At 50.9% G+C, this 23,209-nt stretch overlaps 1 protein-coding gene across 1 annotated transcript in view; it reads right to left on the minus strand.

Annotated features, from left to right (window-relative positions):
* Nucleotides 1-23,209, minus strand: part of VAX2 (ventral anterior homeobox 2) — a gene marked incomplete at its 5' end in the record, with an annotated part of 46,665 nt that overhangs the window by 17,631 nt on the left and 5,825 nt on the right. The window contains one exon of the mRNA XM_025213287.1: nt 13,765-13,952. Coding sequence (XP_025069072.1) covers nt 13,765-13,952 — 188 coding nt within the window. The remainder of the gene's footprint in view (nt 1-13,764; nt 13,953-23,209) is intronic.

Consider the following 23,209-nt stretch of genomic DNA (forward strand, 5'->3'; position numbering starts at 1 on the left):
TTCAAGCCACAGACTCAGCCTCCAAATACAGATGGGGATTTTGGGACCTGGCCTTTGGGTCCGGCTGAACCTGGACCAAGAAGGCAGCAGCAAAGCTTAGCCCTAGACCTGAGCACCTGGAACAAGCAGGAGCATTTTGATCCTAGGGTTAAATGCAGGGCTCTGCTCTAGATGAGACCAAGGGGCAATTTTCCAAGCCAGGCTTTAACAAGAGCTTGCTGGAAGGAGCAGAGACAGTCCTGCACCCTGCTCTCGGCAGGGGAAGCAGTCAGTGTCTGATCTGTCAATGCTAATGGGACCTGGGTGAGAAGCAAGGTTTCTTTGGTAATAGCTTATATTTGAATCAACCCTGCAGCTGGGAGAGAGATTAGACAAGCTTTTTGGTACAAAATGTCCTTTGTCAGGGTGGGAAAAGAAGCAGAGATCATAGAATCAGACAGTGAGGGTTGGAAGGGAGCTCAGGAGGTCACATCTAGTCCAACCCCCGGCTCCAAGCAGGACCAGCCCCAACTACATCATCCCAGCCAAGGCTTTGTCGAGCTCGGTCTTAAACACATCCAAGGATGAAGGTACCACCACCTCTCTGGGGAGCCTGCTCCAGTGCTTCACCACCCTCCTACTGAGAAAGTTTTTCCTAACATCCAACCTCAACTTCCCTTGCTGCAGCTTGAGCCCATTGCTCTTTCTGTCATCTGCCCCCACTGAGCACAGCCCAGCTCCATCCTCTTTGCAGCCCCCCTGCAGGGAGGTGAAGGCTGCCATTCAATCCCCCTCGGTCTTCTCTTCTGCAGACTCAATCAGCCCAGTTCCCTCAGCCCCTCCTCACCAGTCCTGTCCCCCAGCCCCACAACCATTTTCATTGCTAGTTCTCCAATGTGTGTCCACATCCTTTCTGTAGTGGGGGGCCACAGCTGGACACAGGACTCCAGATGTGGCCTCCCCAGTGCTGAATAGAGGGGAAGAAGCACTGCCCTCCATCAGCTGGCAATGCAGCCCAGGATGCTGTTAGTATGCCATGTCAGAGAAACAATAGCATGGGCAATAGCAATAGAGACGGCTTTGCGTTAAGCCCATTGTGTTAATAAAAGCATCACCTAAAATGGGACGTACGTAGGAGCAGTGATTCACCCAAGTAAGGGCCATTTATTCAAGATGCACCGAGTCACCAATGCTGACGGGATTCCCCCCTTCAGAAGGGAGGGGGGCTGTAATCCCCTGTGGAGCACAGAGATGGACCAGGTTGGTTAAAGCAAGCCATGAAACTATTGTCTGTGTTAAGTCCATGGTTTCTGGTGTCCAGAGTCTTGGGTTAGGACCTTAGATACATGCATAATCTGAACCGCAGGCTCAGTGTCTCGCCCTCTGCCTTAGCTATCATTTCTGCCCTGCACAAGAAAGCTGCAGGACCCCCCAAAAGGCATGTTGCACGGGTATGTTGTGTGCACATGTGTGCATGCATGCCTTCACATGTACAGACACATGCCAGGTTCAAGAGCAACATAGGCTCCTCTACATGGGGCACGGCCCAGAGGTGGCATTTGCAGGGCAGGGTGGAACAGCTGCATTATCGCCTGCTCTGACAGCCCCAGCCCGTTCCACCACAGACAAGGAGGACGGAAAGGATCTTTCCATCCCATTTAGCAGACACCACCATCAGGAAATGGGGGACCTCTCTAATGCCCCCCGGAGAGTTCCTTGAAAGCTGCTGTTTCAATTCTCCGAGGGGTATTAACATGCACAGCAGCTTCTGCCAGTGGTTTCTCTCTCCCGGAGCCCGTGCCGCGCGCACCGTGCACCAGCGTGTGCTGTGGCTAAAATCCATTCCCCACGGCAAGCATCACTTTGCTGCTTGTAACTCCCCAGGGACCGGTGGGCCATTTCCTATTCCCAGTAACACCGGCGTAAATCAGGAAGAGCCCTATGGAAAGCAGCAGTTCCCTCTGAATTTAGCCTGGGGGCACCGGCAGCAGGATCTAGCCCGGCTTGTCTCTGTGTTCTGAGCAGCTCTGGGTAACAATGGGAAAAAATGGGATTTGGGGGGTATTTTGCGCGGAAAAGATGGAGGAAGAAGAAGAGCGACATCGAAGACCGATGCAGTCGGCGCCGCGTGAGAGGAACAGAAGGACTTCAACACCTTGCCGAATCAGGCTCTCAAAGGGGCTGCTAGTCACATCTGGATACGTGCACAAAGCCAGACAATGCCCATGCTCACCCCACTGTGCCGTACTGCCCCCCAGCACCTGCCTTCAGATTTAGCTCAGACCTCATGTAAGGATTTCCCCCTCCTACTAACAGCCTGCAGTAAGAGAAGGGAGGGCCAGTTTGCAGGGTGGCATCTGAACACCTACAAAGATCAGGGGCTGCACAAAATGGCAGCGGTATGTTGTGTGCACGCGTGTGCACGCATGTCTGCATGTGCCTGCATATGTGCACACGCATGCTAGGCTCCCAAGGAAGAGGCACAGCTCTGAGTGCTGCTGTTTCTTGCTGCAGGACCCCAGGGTACCTGCCCAGGAGGGACGTCCATCTCAAAAGATGAATTTCCCCAAAGGGAGCAGGGAAGTGTGGGAAAGCAGTGCCATCTCCTGGGTCCAGTGCCTTCTACATGCCTTTCGACACACCCAGGAAGCATCCAGGCCTGTCACAAGGCTGGGCACACGCATGCACACTGCTAACACATTGCACCAGACAGCGGTGTGCTCACACGCGCCATTCTGCGCCCTGCACACTACCCCGTGGGCTGGAGGCAGCACGGGCTCAGGCTCCTTCTTAGAAGGAGCAACCGCCTGTTGGAGGTGGAGTTATATATCTATATTTATTTCTATCTCTAGAAATAAATATTTTTGCAAGGAAAAAAACCCCCCAAGGAAACGCTGTCACGGAGGGATCCTGCTGAGCCAGCTCACGGCCGGGCTGGCAAAAGGTTTTGTTTCCAAGAGAAATATTGGAGCTATCAAAATTCCTCTCAGACAATAACGATCACCCATTTTACACCCCTTTTTAGACTCAACCCCCCTCAAAAAATGCCAGCTCTTTGCTTTCATGCCTTTCTGGATGACAGAAGAATACCCATCGTTACCTGAATCCAAGACCACTCTGAATTTAAGATGACCCTCCAATAATTTGACTCGAGCCCCACTCCAGCCTCCCCCTACCCGAGCCTCTGCCCCCACTGCTATAGGGCTGGGCTTGGGCCACGATCGGTGCCCCAGGTTGCAGCAGGGATGAAGCTTGCTAGTGTCAGAGCAAGGGTAATTGGGGGTGGGGGGGCAGGGGTGACGAGGGGGCTCAAGACCGCATAAGGCAAGGGGTTCGGTGGGGGGGGGGGGCACAGAAGGAGAGGAGGGGGCAGGCAGCAGCTGCAGCTCTCACTCCTCCCCAGGGATGGGGCCAAGCTGGAGCTGCAGTAGGTGCTCGCCCCTGCCACCCCATACTTGATTTCAAGACGAGGGACTTCCCCCCATAAATGGGGGAGGGGGGGGAACCTAGTCTTGGAATCAAGTAAATACAGTACTAGAGCCGTTCTTCTGTTGCAAACAACTCGGGAAGACAAAACAAAGCGGGGTGGTTTGGAGATGCCTATTAGAAATCTCCAGATTTATTTGCTAATCATGTGAAGGTGTTTGCACCCCTAACGATGCTCATATTGCAAGGCACCCCTAATGATGCTCATATTGCAAGGCACCCTTAAAAGGATCTCACAACTCCCTGCATGAGAATCACGGCTCTCAGGAAACGTTTCCAGTTTCTCAGCAGCTTCTACTGCCACGAACCTTGGATCTGCCCTAGGGCTCTAGGCGCTACTGTTTAATTGTAAATAGGAATAGCAACAGGAATGGGAGTAGGAATAGGAATAGGAGTAGGAAGATAGAATAAGGAAGACTCAGAGATTTGTTCTGACCTCATCTCTGCCTTTTCACGCTCTGATGATGCGATGCCCTGTGATGTCATGAGCAGGGGGAGTTAGAAAATCAATTTTCAAAAAGAACTGGTGAAAAAATGCTAGTCAAAACAGCAGTCGCTGCTTCAGAAATTGGATCAGTTTGGATCCATTTTGATTGTCAACACGACATTTTTAAAACGCCCTAAGGGCTGAAATATCCTCTTCTAATATTTCTAGCATGTTTCCATTTTTTTTTGCCTTCATTTTTATACTGGAGAGGATTTTACTTTATATGTCGTGTTTTCCAGATGCTCGCAGTCTAAGTGCACATTTTGAAAATGGACTGGAATGAAGCAGTTTGATTCATATAACACATAATATTTTTGGTGTTTCCCGAGAAAATCAAATCTTTGACAAATTGCTTTATATCTTTTTCTTTAATCTTCCATTTTTTGCAAGGCAGAAAATCCATTTTCTGAAAGACTTGTCTTTTTTTTTTTGCAATTGCAAAAAAAAAAAAAAAAAAAAAATTATCACAAACTGGAAACTTTTCATTCCCAAATCAAAATCTTACATTTTTGGACAAGTTTAGAGATTTCTGTTTTCTCTGGAAAAGAATGCAAAATGCAAGAGCTGTTCACATAGAATGATTCTGAATGTATTTATTTGCAAAGGATGACTTTGAAAAATCCTAATTTTTAATATAAAAACCAAGTCTCAGCAGAAACGTTTCAACCCGCTCTAGTTGGACAGAATTGGAAAGCTTTTTATTCGCCCCGTAACACAGATAGACCAACCAGGACCAAGACAGACTGCAGGACAACGGGCATCCCGGGGTCCTAAATTAGCAACTCGTTTAGCTGGCGATGCTGTTTATTTGCAAAGCCTGGCGGACTGGGGCTGCGGGCAGGACCTGTCACAGTGACAACCTGGACATGCAGGTCCAATGATGTAATTATGAAAGGCACTTTGTGCCCCAAATCTTGTCTGGCACCTTCCCCAACTAGACAGCTGGTTTAATAAAAGGTATCACCAAGGGAAATAAACCCTGCCTCTCCCTGGACCATCGTGACTACAATACCTCTCCAACCCTACTGCAACAAAGAGCATATCAAACCTGGCCAGTCTTTCTGATGAGCTGTCATCAGGAGCTTTTAATACTAATAAACCTGACATTTTTCTAATGAACACATTCAGGTTGGGGGGGTTTATTGCCACCTGCTTGAGAGTTTCTCAATGAGGGTGCATCTACACAAGCTGCTTTACTGCGCAGTAGACTAATTGACTGCATGGCAAAGTGTCACCGTCTACACATGCAGATGCTTACTGCGCAGTAAATTAGTCTACTGTGCAGTTAATTTGCTACCTGCAAATGCAGGTAGCAAATTAACCCTGCTATAGTTACGGCATAGTATTGTACATGTAAACATCTGCTTATTGTGGATTTACTCTGCTGTAAACGACTGTGGAGTAAACCCAGATAGCATTAATTGCATGTGCAGATGCGCCCCGAGAGTCCAAAAATTTTACTTTTTTTTTTTTTTTTAAAAAGGAACATTTAAAAAAATATTCTGCCACCATTTTGACCTTATTTGGCAGTACAGATAAGAAATATTGATTTGTTATTATCTGGATAAAAGGTGCCAATACAGCTCTTGCCTCCTAGGTAATTGTGCTTCTAGGGAAACGGAAGGATCTATACACTACTGCCCATACTAAAATAGACAGGGACCGAGGGGCTGATCCTGATGGCACTCGCACGGGGTTCACAGATTTCCAGGCAAGCGGATTTCATCGGGATGAGCTAGGATGGCTTCCTGCAGAAGGAGACATGGAGCACTCCCCCTTTTTATGAGATTCGTGTGTGTGGATATCAACCTGTTAAGGCACGCACTTCGTAAGTGAGAGCAGGATGGTCCACCTACATAATTATCATAGGATGAGATGACATTCAGGCTGGAAGGGACCTGTTCCCAGTATTGACCACCCTCAGAGTCACACAGTTCATCCTCATGTCCAGCCTCAGTTTCCCCTGCTGCAGCTTGAGGCCATTGCTCCTAGTCCTGCAGCCACATCTCCATCCTCTCTGTCCTCACCATGCAGGGATTTGTAGGCTGTTATCAAGCCCCGCTCAGTCTTCTCTCCTCCAGACTCAGTCCCCCCAGCTCCTCCAGCCTGTCCTCCTAGGTCTTGCCTCCCAGCCCCGGCTCATTTTTGTGGCTCTGCGCTGGACTCTTTCCAACCTGTCCACGTCCTTGACGATGTTGTGTAATGATAATGCCTCTGTGTCGTGTGGTAGCACTTAAGAGTCCCAGTCAAGGCCCAAAGCCTCCCTGCGCTAGGTGCTGCACAAACCCAGAACAACAAGATGCTCCGTGCCTCCAAGAGCTTACCAAGCAGCGTCTCTTGTTACTTTAACACTTGGTTATACGGCTGCCTCCAAATCTACCAGGGACCTTGCAGAAAAGGACCAAGATCTGCTCCCTGCCAGCAAGAATCCACATCAAGATCTCAGTTTTAGCTACATAGGTGGGATTATATTTTTCAACTGAGTTTTTTTACAGGAATGAGGTGGGCCCGACTATTGTAGAGACGCTGGCACAAGCATACAATGGATCTTGGACTTATAAACTCATTTGGCCCTCGGTCTAGATATCAACAGCCCACCCAGCCCCTGACCTCATGGTATTAAATGGCCAGGACCTGGCCCTGGCTTTGAACTCACGACCGAGGAAAAGAAAAGCCACAATCCTCAGGCCAACCTGCCACACCCATCAGCCCTCCTGGCTTCTTACTTTTCTACAACCAGAGGGTTTGCCAGAGTTATCCTGCCTCAGTTTCTCCCCAGCGAGCCCTTCGCCATCTCTTAATACCCAGAAAAGGCTTTGTGTTTCCTCCTAAGTCCCCAGAGCGTGTCCCGGAGACAAAGCCTGGCATGGGGACGGACACAGTTTTCTCTCAAATGCCAAATTCTGCATTTGTTGACACCGCTTTAAAGCCACAGACGCTCCGCGGAGTCCCGTCAGCTTTATGCGGGCATCACGAAAGAATCGGGCCCGCCGTGCACAAGGACGTATCCGTGTCTATCCAGGCTCGGGCGGCATGATGAGCTTCTCACCGCAGATGCAATGGGCTTAAAAGAAAAAGTCATTTCCAGAGATTAGTAAAAAAAGCCAAATGGTTCTGGCTGGTTTCCAGCAAAGTCTGGCAGAGAGGCCATGGGAGGAGGCCAGAAAGCCTGGCCAGCTTTGGTGACCCGGTTTTTTTTTTCCCCACCTGCAAGAAATGGATCAAAATACACCAGCTCCGTTCTCCTTGGCTCAGGACCAGGGTTTAGGCCTGGGTGGTTTCTCTTGTGAAACTTTGACGCAGATCAAAATGAGAAGCAGAAAAGAGAAACACCTTGCTGGGGGTCATCTGACCCCAGCCGTCTTTCCTGCCCAAGTGCAGGGGGCTGGACCCGGTGCTCTGCCAGGTCCCTTCCAGGCCCTAAAAACATATGAAACTAGGAGGGAGGGTTTATTGAGAGGTGACGTAGCCCGACCAGCTCTGTGATGGTAGGTCCTTTCTGCTTCCCCGCACCCTAATTGGGGGTCGGACTCGATGATCTATTGAGGTCCCTTCCGACCCTAACATCTATGAATCTAATTTTAAAGTCACTGGGACACCAAATGTCACTGGGACTATGAATGTCTTGAGTGCTGGGACATCACCTTGATCCAAACCAGAATCCCTCAGGGGTTTATGAAACAAGAGGCTGGGGTCCCAGCTGTTGAGACCTGTCAAAGCATCACTGAAGTTGCCATTCACTTATTGACATGTCAATGCTTCTGCTCTGTTCAGCACTGGGGGGGGCTCCCCTGGAGCCTGTGTCCAATTTTGGGCACTGCCCATCAAGAAGGATGTGGACAAGGAAGATGAGGCTGAGGGAAATGGGCTGATTGAGTCTGCAGAAGAGAAGACGGAGGAGGATTGAATAGCAGCCTTCACCTCCCTGCAGGGGGGCTGCAAAGAGGATGGAGCTGGACTGGTCTCAGTGGGGGCAGATGACAGAAGGAGCAATGGGCTCAAGCTGCAGCAAGGGAAGTACTGGATACTTTCATGGCTGATCACTCTGTTAAAACTATTGAACAGGAGATGTTTCCTCTAAACCAATAATTGTGGGTGGCGGGGTGGGCGGAGGGGTAGTAATGAATAGAGGATAAATCGCTCTAGATCTATTTAGGTCAGTGCTCTCCTCCAGCATCCACCCCTGCACTGTTGGGCACAGGATGCTGGGCTGAAGGGACCATTGCCCTGACCCAGGAGGACACTGTTCTTCTGCGTTTGGCAAAAGCCTTGTCTAGCCGTTGGCTCCCAGACTGCTTCCCTTTGCAATGCGATGCATTCAACCGCTCCCCAAAGGGTCCGGGATCGGGATCTGGGCCACCTGCCCCGACCCAATGAGAAGGATCCCATGAGCTGTGATGCCTGCAAAAGGGGAAAAGAAAAGCTGTTTCAAGTTGTCTTCTTGGGCCAGGTCTTTCCAGGCTGCAGGCCCCAAGCTGAGCGCTCGCTTCTCAGTGGTGCTCAGCCGCCTCTCTCCTCCCGCGCAGGCATCGTGTCTCTTCCCATCTCATCACACACCGAAACCCTCCCTTTTTGCAGAAATGAAGACCTAGATGCATTTCCACCCCCACCAAAAAAAATCACCCTGATGAAAAATCGATTCTGTTTCACTTCTGCTGCCGCCTTCTGTCTTTGCACATAACGGGGTGGGCTGGACGGACGCCGTGTCGAGGATCGTGACGGTAAGCAAAGCTCAGAGCGGCAAATTTAGGGCGCATTCCTCAACTTGAAACGGTTTGCCGTGTGCACCCAATCAGGGAATAGATGCACAGTCATGTGGCGTAGGTCGCTAATCCGATTTAACCGACCCACCTTGCATTTTGAATGCTACAGCCTCAATAAGCCAGGAGCAAATAATGTACAGACGGAGAATTATATGGAGCAATCACCCAGCAAATCCTGGCACATAACTAAGGCCTTGCAGTACAGGGGGGAGGAGGGGATGAAAGCAGCTTGTGCATATTTCACCCATAAAGGAAAAGGCAGAATTTGTCAGATGAGATATCGAGCCTGGATTTTCCTTTGGAAATGTCCCTGCTGGAGTTAACCGAGACAGCAGAGCCACCCGGTGATATAGGTCAGTGATGCCAAGTGGAGCCCAGAGGCCAGATCTGGCCTGCTGGATGGGGTTGGCCTGCCATTCATGGACGGACACGCCAGGAAACAAGTGTTCCTTCGAAGGCTGCACGACTTCCTAGCCCTCGTGGCAGTGGAGATGACCTCCCAAGCACGAACTAAGTGTGACAGATTCGCTGACATCTGCCTGAGTGTGCAGAGAGCCTGCAACAATGAGCAGAGGCGGGGAAATCACACCCCGCTACCCTATTCCTCCGATGGGAACCTCAGCTTGGGATGACACCTCCCTGTCAGCGCGAATGATTTAATTGCAGATCGTTTTAGGAGATGAAACAGGGCAGGGTGCAGGAGGGAGACCAAGGGGAATGGGCTATGGGAATGGCTTCTTGGAAGGGAAAGGATTAAAAAAGATAGAGAAGAAATGCAAGGCAAGGAGGACAGGACAAGAGGCCGGAAGGTGCTTGGTTCCCAAGCCTTTCCACTACCCCTGCACATGCCCTTCAGTTCCCCCAGGGAATGAGAGGGATCGAGAGGTACCAATAGGTAAAGACGGGTCCAAAACCCACCAAACCAGTGGGAGCCTTGCCATCAGCTCCAGGAACCTCAAAGCAAATGCCTGGAGAAACTAAGCTCTTCGCACACCCTCCGCGCAGACCAGAGCCACAGCATCAGTACTTCTGGGACCAGGATGTGGTTCCCGTCTCCTATAACCCTTGCTGCCTAGATGTTGAGACCCCAACCGGTCCCCGTGGGTCTGGTAGCATGGCTTCCCTCCAACATAGATCCCCAGCTCCGGAAAGAGAGAGGCACATTGGAAAGCTGCCAAAGGAGAGCAGTGAAAATCATCAGGAGCCTAGAAAATCTTTGCAGAGAGACTGCAAGAATTAGGATGATTTAGTCTGGAGAAGAGATAGCTGAAGGGGGAGGGAGGGGCATGAAAAAAAGCTTCTAATATGAAAAGAAATGTCCTAAAGAAGACACAGCTAGTTCCCTGCATGCACAAGAGATGGGACAAGAAGTCATAGGCTTCAATTGCAACGAGGAAAACTCAAATTGGTGAAGAAGAAAAATGTTCTAGCTCTGAGGTGTCTCAGCGCTGGGACAGGGACCGAGAGAGGGGGTGGATGCTGCATCGCTGGAAGAATTTAAGGGCAGGTTGGGAGGGTTTGGATGGGGACAATCCTCCCTGAGCATGGGGGTGGGCTAGGTGTGAGCTCCGGAGGGCCCTGCCCGCCCCATTTCTCCATGAGTCTCCTCTTCTCCTTGGGATTATCTGCTATAGACAATGCAAAATAGTGACTTGGAGGTCTCTGTGTGTGCACAAGTGCACACACACACACACACCCATACATACCCATGCACACACACACACACACACACACACATGTATCCCACAGATTTTATATAGACAAGCAAGAGGAGGAGGAAAGACACTTTGCTCTTGAGCACCAACAGCACCGGCTATAGATGCGACGCGCTGAGATGGGCCTGCGATTTCTGGGATTGTCCCAGTTTTACGGGGGTGCCCCCACACCAAACCCAAAGCACATTTTTAGGGGTTTTCTCAGTGTTTCATTTTCCTTCCCCCTCCTCCCAACACCTCCCCTAACTGAGCAGGTAAAATGCGAGGACGCTGGGTTGGGGAGAGATCCAAAGTTGGGGGAAAAATGGGATCTAAACAATAAAAAATCTGCAAATGTTGTTTTCAGTTGACTCAAACCAGCCTGAATTCCCAGTGAAAGCTGTAGGGAGAAAAGGAGCTACAGGGTTTTCATGAAAAATCATTAGTTTTTCCAGCCTTGGGGGCTGGGGTCTGCAGAAGGGGAGTTGTTGGGCAGGGGTTACTAGGTGGGTCTTAGGGATTCAGGCATTTAGGATTCAGGAAACCCCCATTAACCCCAGCCATGCTGTTGAGGCTTGTCGCCACTTCCCAGGACCTTTCCCCAGCAAGGAGCTGAGCACAGCCCCCTTGCTTTTGGGTGGGGAGAGGGGAGCTCTGACGTGCCCCTGCCCCGCTCTAGCCTCACACCTCTGCCGCGAGGACTTGGATTATTGCAGGGAGCTGATTGGAAAAGGGCTTTTTCCCCAGGAAAAAGGATAATGGCTAAAACCTTGCTTTCATTTTTACTGAATCTTTTTGGTCCTCCATCACAAAATGAAAGCTCCCTGGCCCATTTTTGTCAACCCCAAACTTGCAACAGGTACAGTTGGGCAGCATCGGGTGCTCAACAGCTCTCAAGCGGGACGCCGGCTTATAAGTGTCAGCAGAGAAGGAGCCAAAGGGTTTCTACCTACAAGCTTCCTAGGCAAGACAGCCATGGGGTGGACAGGGTGATTACAGAGATGAACGGGGCTGGAAAGGAAATAGTTTTCCTGTTCCATGAGGTTTTGAGATTTTGAATTTTATTTCCTGTTCCTGAACTGGGACAAAAGGTGAAAGTCCCCCCAAAATGTTCACAGCCGTTAATAAAATTAGTAGTAGTAGTCGTCGTATCATCATCATCATCGTTGCAATTATTTTTAGCATTGCTGTTGTTGTATTTGTTATCCCGAAGGAGATTCTGGAAGGATTTTCTCCCTTTTTTCCCCAGTTTGGGAACGAGAAAAACATTCAAAATCTCAAAAAACATATTGGACAGGAGAGCTGTTCATTCCCAATCCCACTCACATCCATCACCTCCACTCTTCCCACCCATTTGCTGTCTTGCCTAGGAAACTTATAGGCAGAAACCCTTTATCTTTTCATCTGCTGACATTTTTATTATGGGCTGGCCTGCAATTATTTTAGAAGTAGTAGGAGGAGGAGGAGGAGGAGGAGTATAGTAGTAGTAGTAGTAGTAGTAATAGTAGTACAATTAAAACCATTACTGTTATACAGATCAAGTTCACAGAAACATTTCACGATACTCTTCAATCGTAACAATATTCAGACTATTAATATGCAAACGTTTCATTTCATTTTAGACTTTTCATTAGATACTGATTTTTGCAGGAATTCACATGTCAATCCCCGCCGCCCCTGAAAGCCTCACTTCAAACCCCAAAATAAAAATAACGTTTCATTTAGAAAATGATGAATTACAACTTTGGGCCATTTTGATACTATTTTTCCCATTTTTTTTTCAATGGAAGAGGTTTCCTTGAAGCGGAGCCCTTCCCTCAAAGAGCTTTAAATTCAACAGGTTGATATTTGCTGGGGAACAAATAAATGAAAATCATTGGGCAATGCCCAAATGGTTTTAGTCATGGTGACTCCTCAAGTTGCAGGAAAGGAAGTTGAGGTTGGATATTAGGAAAATATTTTTCACTACAAGGGTGGTGAAGCACTGGGACAGGCTCCCCAGAGAGGTGGTGCAGTCTCCATCCTTGGAGGGGTTGAAGACCCAGGTAGACAAAACCTTGTCTGGGATGATGTAGTTGGGGCTGGTCCTGCTTGGAGCAGGGGGTGGGACTGGATGTGACCTCCCGAGCTCCTGTCCAACCCTCCTTGTCTCTGATCCTATGACTTTATGAAATGCCGCACTTACTTTCAGAGACATACACCTATTCAGTCAGTCCTAGAGCCTGCATTTAAATAGATGGAGTTTCAATACACTGCTAGCAAGCCATCATAGCACATTGTCCTCTCTCCTGGACATCGGCGGGCTTCTCATATCCTCGTATCCAAAAACAACCCTTCTGACTGACTTGCTAGGAGAAGAACGACGGCTGGTTGCCCAAGGGGGCAGAGTTAAGGGTTATCTGGCTAGCTGAAAAGTTTTATCTGCACTGTAACTTCTCCATGCTTGTTCCCGTGGGCATTGGGTGACCACGGCCCCTTTGTCATCACACCTCTTCTTATGCCACTGGTACGTCCTTGTACTGCACCTCAAAGCTGCATGTGTCTTTCTTAACGCTGGAAACAGCTGCATAGCTTGCCGGTGCCTTGTGGGTACGTGCCAAATTCCCCGCAGAGCCCCATCTCCTGCCAGGTCCCCACGGGAAAGCTCAGGCTCCCCCCAAAGCGGTGGCACGTGACACAGAGATTAACTGCAGCACGGCCTCTCCTAGGGGCTGGTCCATGCAGAGGGTAAGAGCCCGCTACTAAGAGAGCTGCTTCTCTAGTCTGTGCCCTGGAAGACAGTCCTGGGCTATGACTGCTGGCGGTGGAGGATGGAGGGCCGGGGTGGAGGGGCACAACAGGCCACCCTGCCCCATGCTCCAGAGAGATGGGATGCCTCTCAGCGCCTTCATTGTAGAGGGGTTGTATCCAGGGCACCTTTCCTTCCCCTCCCTGACCTGGGCACTATAATCGTGCTGCCCTCCCTCCAACCCCATCCGCTCTTTACGATCCTGTGCGTGTCCGCACCCCCCGCCTGGCTTCTCGGGGGGCAGGTCACCGCTGAAAGAGAGAGTCCCATCGGCGGGGAGCTGCCGGAGCTGCTAATTGGATGATTTATAATCCACTCTCCCAGGGAAATACCATATGGAGGGTTTAGCACATGATCTTCCCAGCCCAAATCCTCTCTCCATTCCCACCCCACGTTGCCAGCCTGTGCCTTGCTGATCTCTCCTGGTTGTGCCAACACCCCTAGGCCAGCCTGCAAACCAGCTGGAGGGGGAAAGACCCATGCAGCGGGTTGCATGGAGCTGACATGCCCTCTGTCAAGCCAGGGGTGCCTCGGTTTCCCCGTGCGACGCGGACAGGAGCCTCTTACCTGCGTTTCCGATAGGTTGAGCTGCCTCGCTAGCTCCGTCCTCTCCCTGCCGACGACGTACTGGCACCGCTGGAACTCCAGCTCCAGCCTGTACAGCTGCTCCGCCGTGAAAGAGGTCCGGGTCCTTTTGGGCCGGTCCAGATCCAGGCCTTTAGGGAGAACGATCTCCCGGATGGTCCCTTTGGCATCTAGGAGCAATCGCAAGCACAGGCCGGGGGTGAGAAGGCTCCCAGGCTGGGGAGGGTGGAGAGGGCAGAGCAAAGGGGATGACTGCCCTGCTTAGCTGAGAGGGGACACACAACCTTTTAAACCCCCGAGACAGCTGCCAGCAGGCTGGTCCATGAGGAAGCCTGGACCGGTTGCTCTCGAGCCCTCTCTGGGCTGCTGATTTCTTTCCCCGTCTTCAATCCCCAGGTCTCACCCAGTCCTTGGCCCATCCATGTGCCATGGCAAGCTGGGGTCCCCTGAGATCCTTTCAAGGGTGTCACAGACTATTAGCACGGTTAGATGTGCAAACACCTGCATGATTCATTAGATAAGCCCAGAGGTTTCCAAAAGGCATAACAGATAGAGAAGTCGGGCTGGGAGGGACCTCCAGAGGTCAAAAGCACAGTGGCAAAGCCATCCTGTCCCACTGGGGGTTTGCTGAGTGCTTTGCAGCAGAAGAATTCATAGAATTATAGAAATCCTGGAGACGTGGGGCTGGAAGGGAGCCCCGGGGGTCACATCCAGTCCAACCCCCTGCCTGAGGCAGGATCAGCCCTGTCCAAACCAGCCCAGACAAACCCATCATGTAAACTCTTAGCAAAACTACACAGTCCCCCCGATACAGCCCCAGGCATCACCCCAACCCTGCCCCAGGGAAAGCAGGGGGGCCGTGACCGCCAATGTCCTGCTCCTGCAAAGGGGGTTCATAGATGCTCGATCCCAGGTAGGGGCCGTGCTCCTGCTGCAGAGGCAGGAAACCACCCCAGTCCGTAGCAGTCTGACCAGAGGGAAAATCCCTTCCTGACCCCAATGCAGCATCAGTCTGAGCCTGAGCGTGGGGGCAAGACCCTCCAGCCAGGACCCTGCGGGGTCGGTACAGCAGGAGCATTGGCACAGCCCAGTCCCCATCCCCAGCCTGGGCTGCAGCAGCACCAGCGCCTCTGGGGGAGGCTTAAAAAAACAAACCAACCCTGACACACATAACAGCAGAAAGGAAAAAAAATATCCTCGTAGCTTCATATGGCAAGATCTATCTATCTCTATCTCTATCTCTATCTCTGTATCTCCTTGGATTTCCTAGATAGAGATAGAGATATCTATCCATCTATCTAGAGACAGAGATAGATATAGCTATAGAAATATCTATCTATCTATCTAGAGATAGAGATAGTGATGGAGATAGAGAGATATTGCCAAAAACACATTTCTTTTTCCATTTCTGTTTTGTGTTTTCTCCCTGGAAGAGCTGGAAGATGCTGGGTGACATTAAAACTGTCCACAACGCTGTTTTTTTCTCAGGCAGCCATTTGTTACTGAAAGGCGGTGCTAGTATTTCCCCAGGCTCCAGCTCCTGGTTCTTCTCCCCTCAGAGACCTACCCTGGACATGTGCAGTGTGTCCCAGAAAATGTCTACACCACGGCAGCGGCATGCAGCAGCTCCAAGCATGCCTTGCTGACTCCCTCCAGACCCAGAAATGCGACTGAAGCTGGCCTGGGGCATCTCTCTGCAGATGCTCTTGAGACCTCAGTCTCCAATGGGCTTGAGAGCAACTGCAGGGGACAACCCCGGAGTGGCCGCGTCAGCATATTTCCATGGGAGCAGGTGGATGGGCATGTGGAGGCTGCCCCCACTACAGCATGCTGCCCCAGGGCACGGACGATGCCCACAGCCTCTAAACAAGTTTACCAGAGACACATCCTACAAACCACTAACCCATACACCCAAACTTCTGCACAGCTCGGGCTCCAGCTTTGCTTCCCTTGTTTACCAGGCTCCGTGCCGGGTCTCTCTCACAGTAGCTCAGAAAGAGGATCGTGAGCAGCTGCTGGGGAGCTGCAACCTTTTGGCCTTTCCCACGCTGCACAACGGGAGGGAGATCCCAGCTATGTATCCGGGAAGTTGAGTGAGTGCCCCAGAGGGAATGGAGAGCTACTACCCCATGCTGCATAGAGATGTGTAGTGGCCAGACCATGCACTCCTAGTCCCAAAGGAAAACCCAAGCGCCTTGTTCCCATAGGGCAAGAGCACACTGTAAGTCAATCGAGTCCCCCTTAGAGGAGGAAGAGCAGCAGCAAGGTGAAATGAGCCTCAGTCAAAGCACGGGGTGAACACAGATCCAAATTCTCTGCTGCAACAGCAGAGCCCTGAGAGGCCTTGGCGACACCATCGCCTTTCCAAGCCAAGGACCGATGATGGGGAAAGTCCAAAGCTCAAGTCTCCTATGCTTGCATCCCCATTATTTTCATGGGGGGCCAAAAGCTGTGCTGGGAGCTGGGTAGAGAGGCAAGCCATGGAGCAGGGAAACCCCACTGCACATTTCCCTGCAAATATTGCCTGCTTTCACAACGGCCCTGTGTTTGCTTCTCTAATGAGTTCATTCTCCTTGAAGAGTCAAGCAACGGCCTTATCTGCTAGGAGTACTCATGGGCCGTACTAGCCAACTTGGTTAAAAAATAAGTGCGACACCAAACAGGTTCCCACACCAGCTTGGGGCCTCCCATCGTTGCCCCGTTTGCTGTGGTCTAACGGCGGCTCCATTCATGGGAACAGCTCATCTGAAGCAACCATGAATCAACACAGGTGACTTTTTAAACTTTAGAAAGTGAGTATTCAGACCTGAAAGCTGGCTTTAAGATTGCACCCATCCCATAAGGACCTGGGAACAGGACAAGGCGACCGGAAATGACAGCGGGGAGAGAAAAGGGTCTGTATTTGTAGGATCAACCTAGGATTTGGTGCTGCACACCATGACAGCTAGGTAAATAAGTAGGTAGGTGGGTAGACAGACAGAGCTGCGTGTCCACTCAACCCTAACCAACCCCAGCTGTAATTTCCAAGCTCTCCGTTTTCCAGCGTGGGCAGTGAGTTTTCCTCCGGTGACCTACAGACCCCGAATGAGCCGCCAACCTTACGCCGTGAATAACTCGGAGTGAAAAACAAACCCAGCCCAGGGAAAAGCCTCAGTGGCTCATGGACCGCAGGGAAGGAGAACATGCTTGGACGACTGCCCAGCTCACGTGGGGCCTTCTCCAGCATGTCCCCTGTCTTGTGCGGGCACATACACAAAGAGGCTCATAGTCTGTGCTGCAGCACGGAGACTGGTGTCACACGGCTGGTGGATTATGGGCCTCAGCACAGCGGCTCCGGGCCTGGAAAGCTCCTGGTGGCTCTGGGGCTAAAATGTCCATGTAGCAGCAATGCCACCTTCCTTCCTTGCTGCCACTAGAAAGGGGTGCATGTTGCTCGAGGGGGAACTTCTGGGGGGGCAGGGGAGGGGAAGGAATAGGAAAGCAAAGGGAGGGCAGGGGGAATAGAAATAGAAGAGGAATAAGAAGAAAAACAATGAGGGACAGGGTGGTATTATCACCCAGGCGTGGAGAGGTCTGCGGATGTAGTGATACAGAGAACATACGTGACCCCAAAAGGGTTGGGGACCGCTGGCCCGCGGGGGCTTGCAGCGGAGGTCACGGGGATCCCGGCAGCACACGGTGCCCAGCGAGGGCTGGGAAAGGGCAAAGACTGCCCCGTGCCACCTGTCCAGACCTGTGCTGGGCTCTCCTGAGCCTCTGGGCCATAGCAGGCATGGGGACAAGCGGACGCTGGTGCAGAAGAGGCTTTGCGGGAAAGTGGCGATGCCCTGAGTGGGAGCTGCATGTATTCCAGTGAAAAGCAGCTCCAAATCCCTCTCTGACCCTGGGCACCTCAGAGGGACACGTGTTAGCACAGCCCTGAGACCACGGCAGCAGGGAGCTTATTTCACACGTGCCCTTCCGCGATGCTTTTCACGGGCTTACAAAGAACCAACCTCCATTTTACATCCCATCGCGCAGCCCGGGCGCGTCCCCTGCATTTCCGACGACGCTCGCACTCCACCTGCCGTGGGTTTGCTTCTGTGCCTCCCCAAACCCATCCCCTTTGCTGTGCTTTCCTTGCATTTCACCATCAAATATAGGGCAGCGCCCTTCTCCCCGCTGCCAGTCACCCTATCTGGTCTCTCGGGGCGCTTGCACATGCCTAGTAACGACCGAAACATCGACCCAAACATTGTTGTGCTCTTATTCTACGCAGCAGCTGTCCTCAAAGCTTTTAGACTCCAGGCACCCTTCAGTAGACTCAGGGTCCCCCTCGGAAATTGCCAGCTCTCAGCTCGAGCTCATTTCTGGCCTACAGAAAAATAATGGAAGGATTCTTCTGTTGCAAACAGCTCAGCAAGGCGCAGCTGATTTGGACTCTGGGCATCTATTGGAAATCTCTGGCTGGATTCATGCATCCTGCATAGGTGTTTGCACAGCTAACCATGCTATATTGTGCAGCACCCTTAAAAGGACCGCATAGCATCCCGGGGTGCCACCGCGTTCCAGCTGAGAATCACGGCTCAACAGTTTTGCCTGGCCTATACCTCTCCCCTACTCCGAGACCATATTTCTTGCAGAACATACAGTCCATGGACCTGTTGGTACACATCATGCCCCATCCACAGTCCTGCTGACTGCATCTTGCTGTGTTTTAAAATCATCCCCAGGTAACTTAGTGCATCTGCTGACAATGTGACCGACGGTCTCTGGGACTTGGACACGCAGCCTGTGTTCTGGACTGAGATCCTTCTACTGCCTCTCCCTGCTCCAGCCCCCCTTCAGCTGGGAGCCTGTTCCTCTGCAGCCCTGGTTAAACTCCACCTTCAGCTAGTAGCCTGTTCCTCTGCAGCCCTGGTTAAACTCCCAATTTTTCTTCTCCATTGTCTTTTGTTTGTAATTTGCCATCTTCTTTTAGGGGATTCTTTTTACCACCATCACTGCCCAGTTCTCCACAGACCAAGCTCTACTTCCTCTGCTCCCATCAGCTTATGAGCTCAACATTTGTGCGAGCCCTGGTATTTGCAAAAAATACTGTAAGTTGCTTTCTCTTTCTGGCTGACTCAGACAGCAGGAGATTGCAAACCTTGCAGAGCAGGGAGGCAGGGAGGGGGAGCAGGGGCAGGCTGGCATCATCCACCCGGAAGAGCATGCTCAACGACAACTCTCCAGTGGGCACGTGAGTCCCCTCCGTGCCCCAGCCCCACTTCCACCCCAGCGCCCCAACCTGCCAGCATCCCAGTAACACCCAGAAACCTCCGGGGTGGGGGATACAGCGAATGAGAAACACCTCACAGGGAAAAGGTGTGAAACTCTCTAACTGCACTTGCAAAAATCCCACATATCCACTGTGTGGGTATAACGCTACTATTATTATTACTAATATTATTTATTGCAATAGCGCCTGTGAATCCCAACCACAGACCAGCACCAAACAAACACCAAAGCACAGTCCCTGCCCTGAAGATCTTTGCAGCCTACAAATAAGACAAGTCTGAAGAGGTGGACACAGACGGGGGAGCACAAGGAAATGATAAGACCAGCTCAGGCAGCACAGCAGGCCATGGTCTCAGCCCACCAGGAGGTTAACAGAGGGAACAGGTGCAGTTTCCAACATGCACTTACACATGTATATGTCACAATGGACACAGAAGCTGGGACACATATTGTTTTCATATACACGCGTTTCTGTGCGTATTTATATAGTGCATCTGTGTGCGTAGTATGCATAAAATTATGTAAATAGGTATACACATATTTGTGACATATTTAGAATACATACTATATATATATATTTAGAAATGTAGACTATTTAGAATATATGTACACACATGGAATATGTGTGTGTATGTATATTGTATAATAGGTGTGATATACATAAACATACAAAAGATGTGCATGTGTGTATAGTGTGTAATAGCTGCAATATATATATATATACACATATAGACTATGTGCATGTGTGTATAGTGTGTAAGTGAGACATGCATATACATATAGAGTATGTGCATATGTAATGTGTAATACGTGTGATACATATATGCATATGCATGTGTGTATAGTGTGTAATAGATATGATGTACACACATATGGAATATGTAATGTTTGTGTACTGTGTAATAGGTGTAATACATAGACACATATAGTGTATGTGCACATATACACAATGTCTATACTATGTAATAGGTGTGATATTTATATGTATGTAGAATATGTGCTTGTGTGTCTATTGTGTAATAGTTGTGATATATATATGCATATAGCCTATGTGCATGTGTGTATAGTATGTAATAGGTGCAATACATATGCACATTTGGAGTATTTGCATATGTATATACTGAGTAACAGGGGCAGCATATACACACATAAGAAGCATGTGCATGTGTGTATATTGTGTAACAGGCGTGACATATCGACATACAGAATATAAGTAGAATATATATGCACAAGTTTAGAACATGCATACACACAGACATCCTGTTGTGTGCATGTACATACATACACACACACACACACACACACACACACACACACGAGATAAGCCGTACACACCCGGGCTGCTAGATCAGTGCGGGTGTAGGACAGGTATGCCGGTACAGCCACAGTCCTGCGCACCTGTGTGCGCCTTGAGGGCAGCAGCCGGGATACACGGTGCACACAGCGGGGGGCACACCCTCGTGTCTCCCAGGGGCAGCCCCCGTGCACCCTCTCCCGCTGTCTGTGCATGCACGTGTGTGTGCAAACCCGCACCTGCAGGGAGCTCCGAGCAGCCTGGGCGCAGGCAGAGGCAGCTTCGGTCCCATCAGAGACCTCCCCGCCCCCGGGCTCAGAGCAGAGCCCGCGGCTGCACTGGAAGCCGGGAGCGGGCAGATGCACAAGCCCCTTGCCCCGCGGAATCTAAACGCGAATTACCCTCGGCGTGGGAACCATGCCGGCTAATTCCCGGTGAGTTGCCACGATGCCAGTCCCACCCTGGATCACTCAGCACCGCACTCAGCCTCATCTAGGAACAAGAAACCACTCGCTTCCCGGGCCCCAGCACCCTGAAAGGTGCCTGTACACACGCAGGCTCGGGATAGGCTGTGCCCTTTAACAGGCTGAAAACACCACGGATTTCCCCAGAGCAGACCCTACAAACCCTACAAGCCCTCCCCCTCCCCACAAGCACTTGTGAAGTCATCCGAATTAAATGCTTTGCCCCGGGACAATCGAGGCTAAATCGAGTTAACTGCCTTCGATTGTCCCGCTTGATTTTGATGCCATTGGAGCCGGGGAGAAGCAGCTGAGGATCAAACCCGCCCTCCCTTATAGTCAGCAGCCGGGATGTGCACACCTTGTGATTTAAACCGGTTTATTAGCCTGCTTTTGCCCCCAGTACATTGCAGGATTCAGGCGGGGAAAACCCCCAGCTCGGGGAGAAGCCAGAGCGAGATGTAAATACGGTAAAAAGCAATAGGGCGTCACTGCGAAAATACGGTATTCGATGTCCTTGTCTGTGTGTACGCACTCGGGACCTTAACTCGCGTTAAACACCCGCGTGCAGCTCAGCACGCGCGGACCCGCCCTGCGCGGTTTCTGTGCACAAACATAGCAATATACGCGGGTCCATGCACGCCTATCTGAAAACAAACGGGTGTGTGTATGGATTTGCACGCGTGCATGAACGCTGCCACGTGTTCCCACACCCACACGGGCTTGCACGCGCACGCACATTTCTGTTTGGTGCAGTGCATTGGTGCGCGCACGCCTTTTACACGCGCCTGCCTGTTTGCACACGCCTGTTTGCACGCACGCGTGCGGTTGCACACCCGGGCCGAAGCGCTGATCTCGGGCATCCGCAGAAACCCTGGATCTTTTACCCCGGGCTCTGTCCTGCCGGTCCTCTCTCCAAGCCCCGCGGCCGGGTCTCATCTACCCGGGCCAGACCCGGCTGCCCAGCTCCTGTCTGAACCCCCACGTCCTGGAAGAAGACCAGGACTCATCCCGGCTCGCCTCTGCCCTGCGCGAGCTGCGGGGTTACTTTATTTGATTGCATGGTATTTTTATTTGCATTTTATTTTTTCTTTGACTTTATGCCGTTGCATTTGAACCGATAGGCTTGGCTTTCCACGTCTCTTCGACTTCTTTTTCTCTGAATCAGATTTGTTCTGGGAAAGCTCCCGCCGGTGCAGGACGTGCCGGGGCTGCGTTAAAAAAACCGCGTCTCTAATTTCGTTTGCGTGAAACAGGACCCCCCCCCCCCAAAAAAAAAAAAAAAAAGAAATTAAAAAAAAAAAAGGAAGAAGAATCGAAGGGGGGAATAAGGGCTGTTCCCCACCACTGTCTGCCTGGAAAAGGGGTGATCTGGCTGTAGCGCAAGGTGCGGCCGTCGCTTGGGGCAGACCCGCGCCCCGCGCCCGGGGGCTTGCTGCGGCTCCGAGGAGCCGGGCCGAGACGTGAGACACTGGGTCAGAAACGGTCGAAAATGGCGGGGACGGGAACAAGCCCCCGGTTTCGTACAAAACCGGATCCAGAGAATTCCCTTTCCCCTTCCCTTCCCTTTTCTTATTCTCCTTCTCTTTCTTTTTCTTCTTTTCTCCTTCTCTACACCTTTCTTTTTCTTTTCTCCTCATTCTTTTTTTCTTTTTCTCCTTCTCTTTCTCCTTCTCCTCCTTCTTCTTTTTTCTTTTTCTTCTTCTCTTCCCCTTTCTTTTTCTTTTTCTCCTTCTCTTTTCCTTTTTCCTTCTTCACTTTCTTTTCGCCGCTCTCCTTCTCCTTTTTTTTTTCCTTCTCCTCCTCCTTTTTTCTTTTTCTTCTTCTCTTCCCCATCCCTTTTCTTTTTCTCCTTCTCTTTCTTTTCCTTCACCGTCTCCTTCTTGTCCTTTTTCTCCTTCTCTTCCCCTGTCCTTTCCTTCCGCCCCTTCTCTTTTTCTTTCCCTCCCTCTTTCTTCTTCTCTCCCTTTTCTCAAATCCCAACTCCAAGGCCGCTCCAAAAACAAGGCAAAACAACCCTCCCTCCCGCCCCCGCCAAAAATCTGGGTCAGGCCCGGTCCCTTTACCAGGGCAAGATTTAAATGTCCTCCTGACATTTCGGGGCCGGCGCGGGCCGCGCGCGGGGCTGCTCCCTTGTGCTCCGCTTCCCTTCCCCGGTCCCAGCGCAGCTGCGAAGCAAAAACGCGGCTCGTTCAAGGGAAACCTAACGATTTTCTTTTGCACAACCAGCCGGGTGGGAGACGGACTTTGCAACGACCCTGTTCGCTTGCTAAAAGCGCAGGGACACCCCCCTCCCATCGTGCAATTTGCTCCATTTATGATTTCCAAAGCGTTACAAAAATCCTTTTTTTATTATTTAAAAACGAAAAAAGAAGCGGCCGGGAAGGAATCACGATTGCTCGGAGCAAACCGG

The sequence above is a fragment of the Alligator sinensis genome, unplaced genomic scaffold (genome assembly GCF_000455745.1).
Source record: "Alligator sinensis unplaced genomic scaffold, ASM45574v1 scaffold1408_1, whole genome shotgun sequence".
Lineage (NCBI taxonomy): Eukaryota > Metazoa > Chordata > Crocodylia > Alligatoridae > Alligator > Alligator sinensis.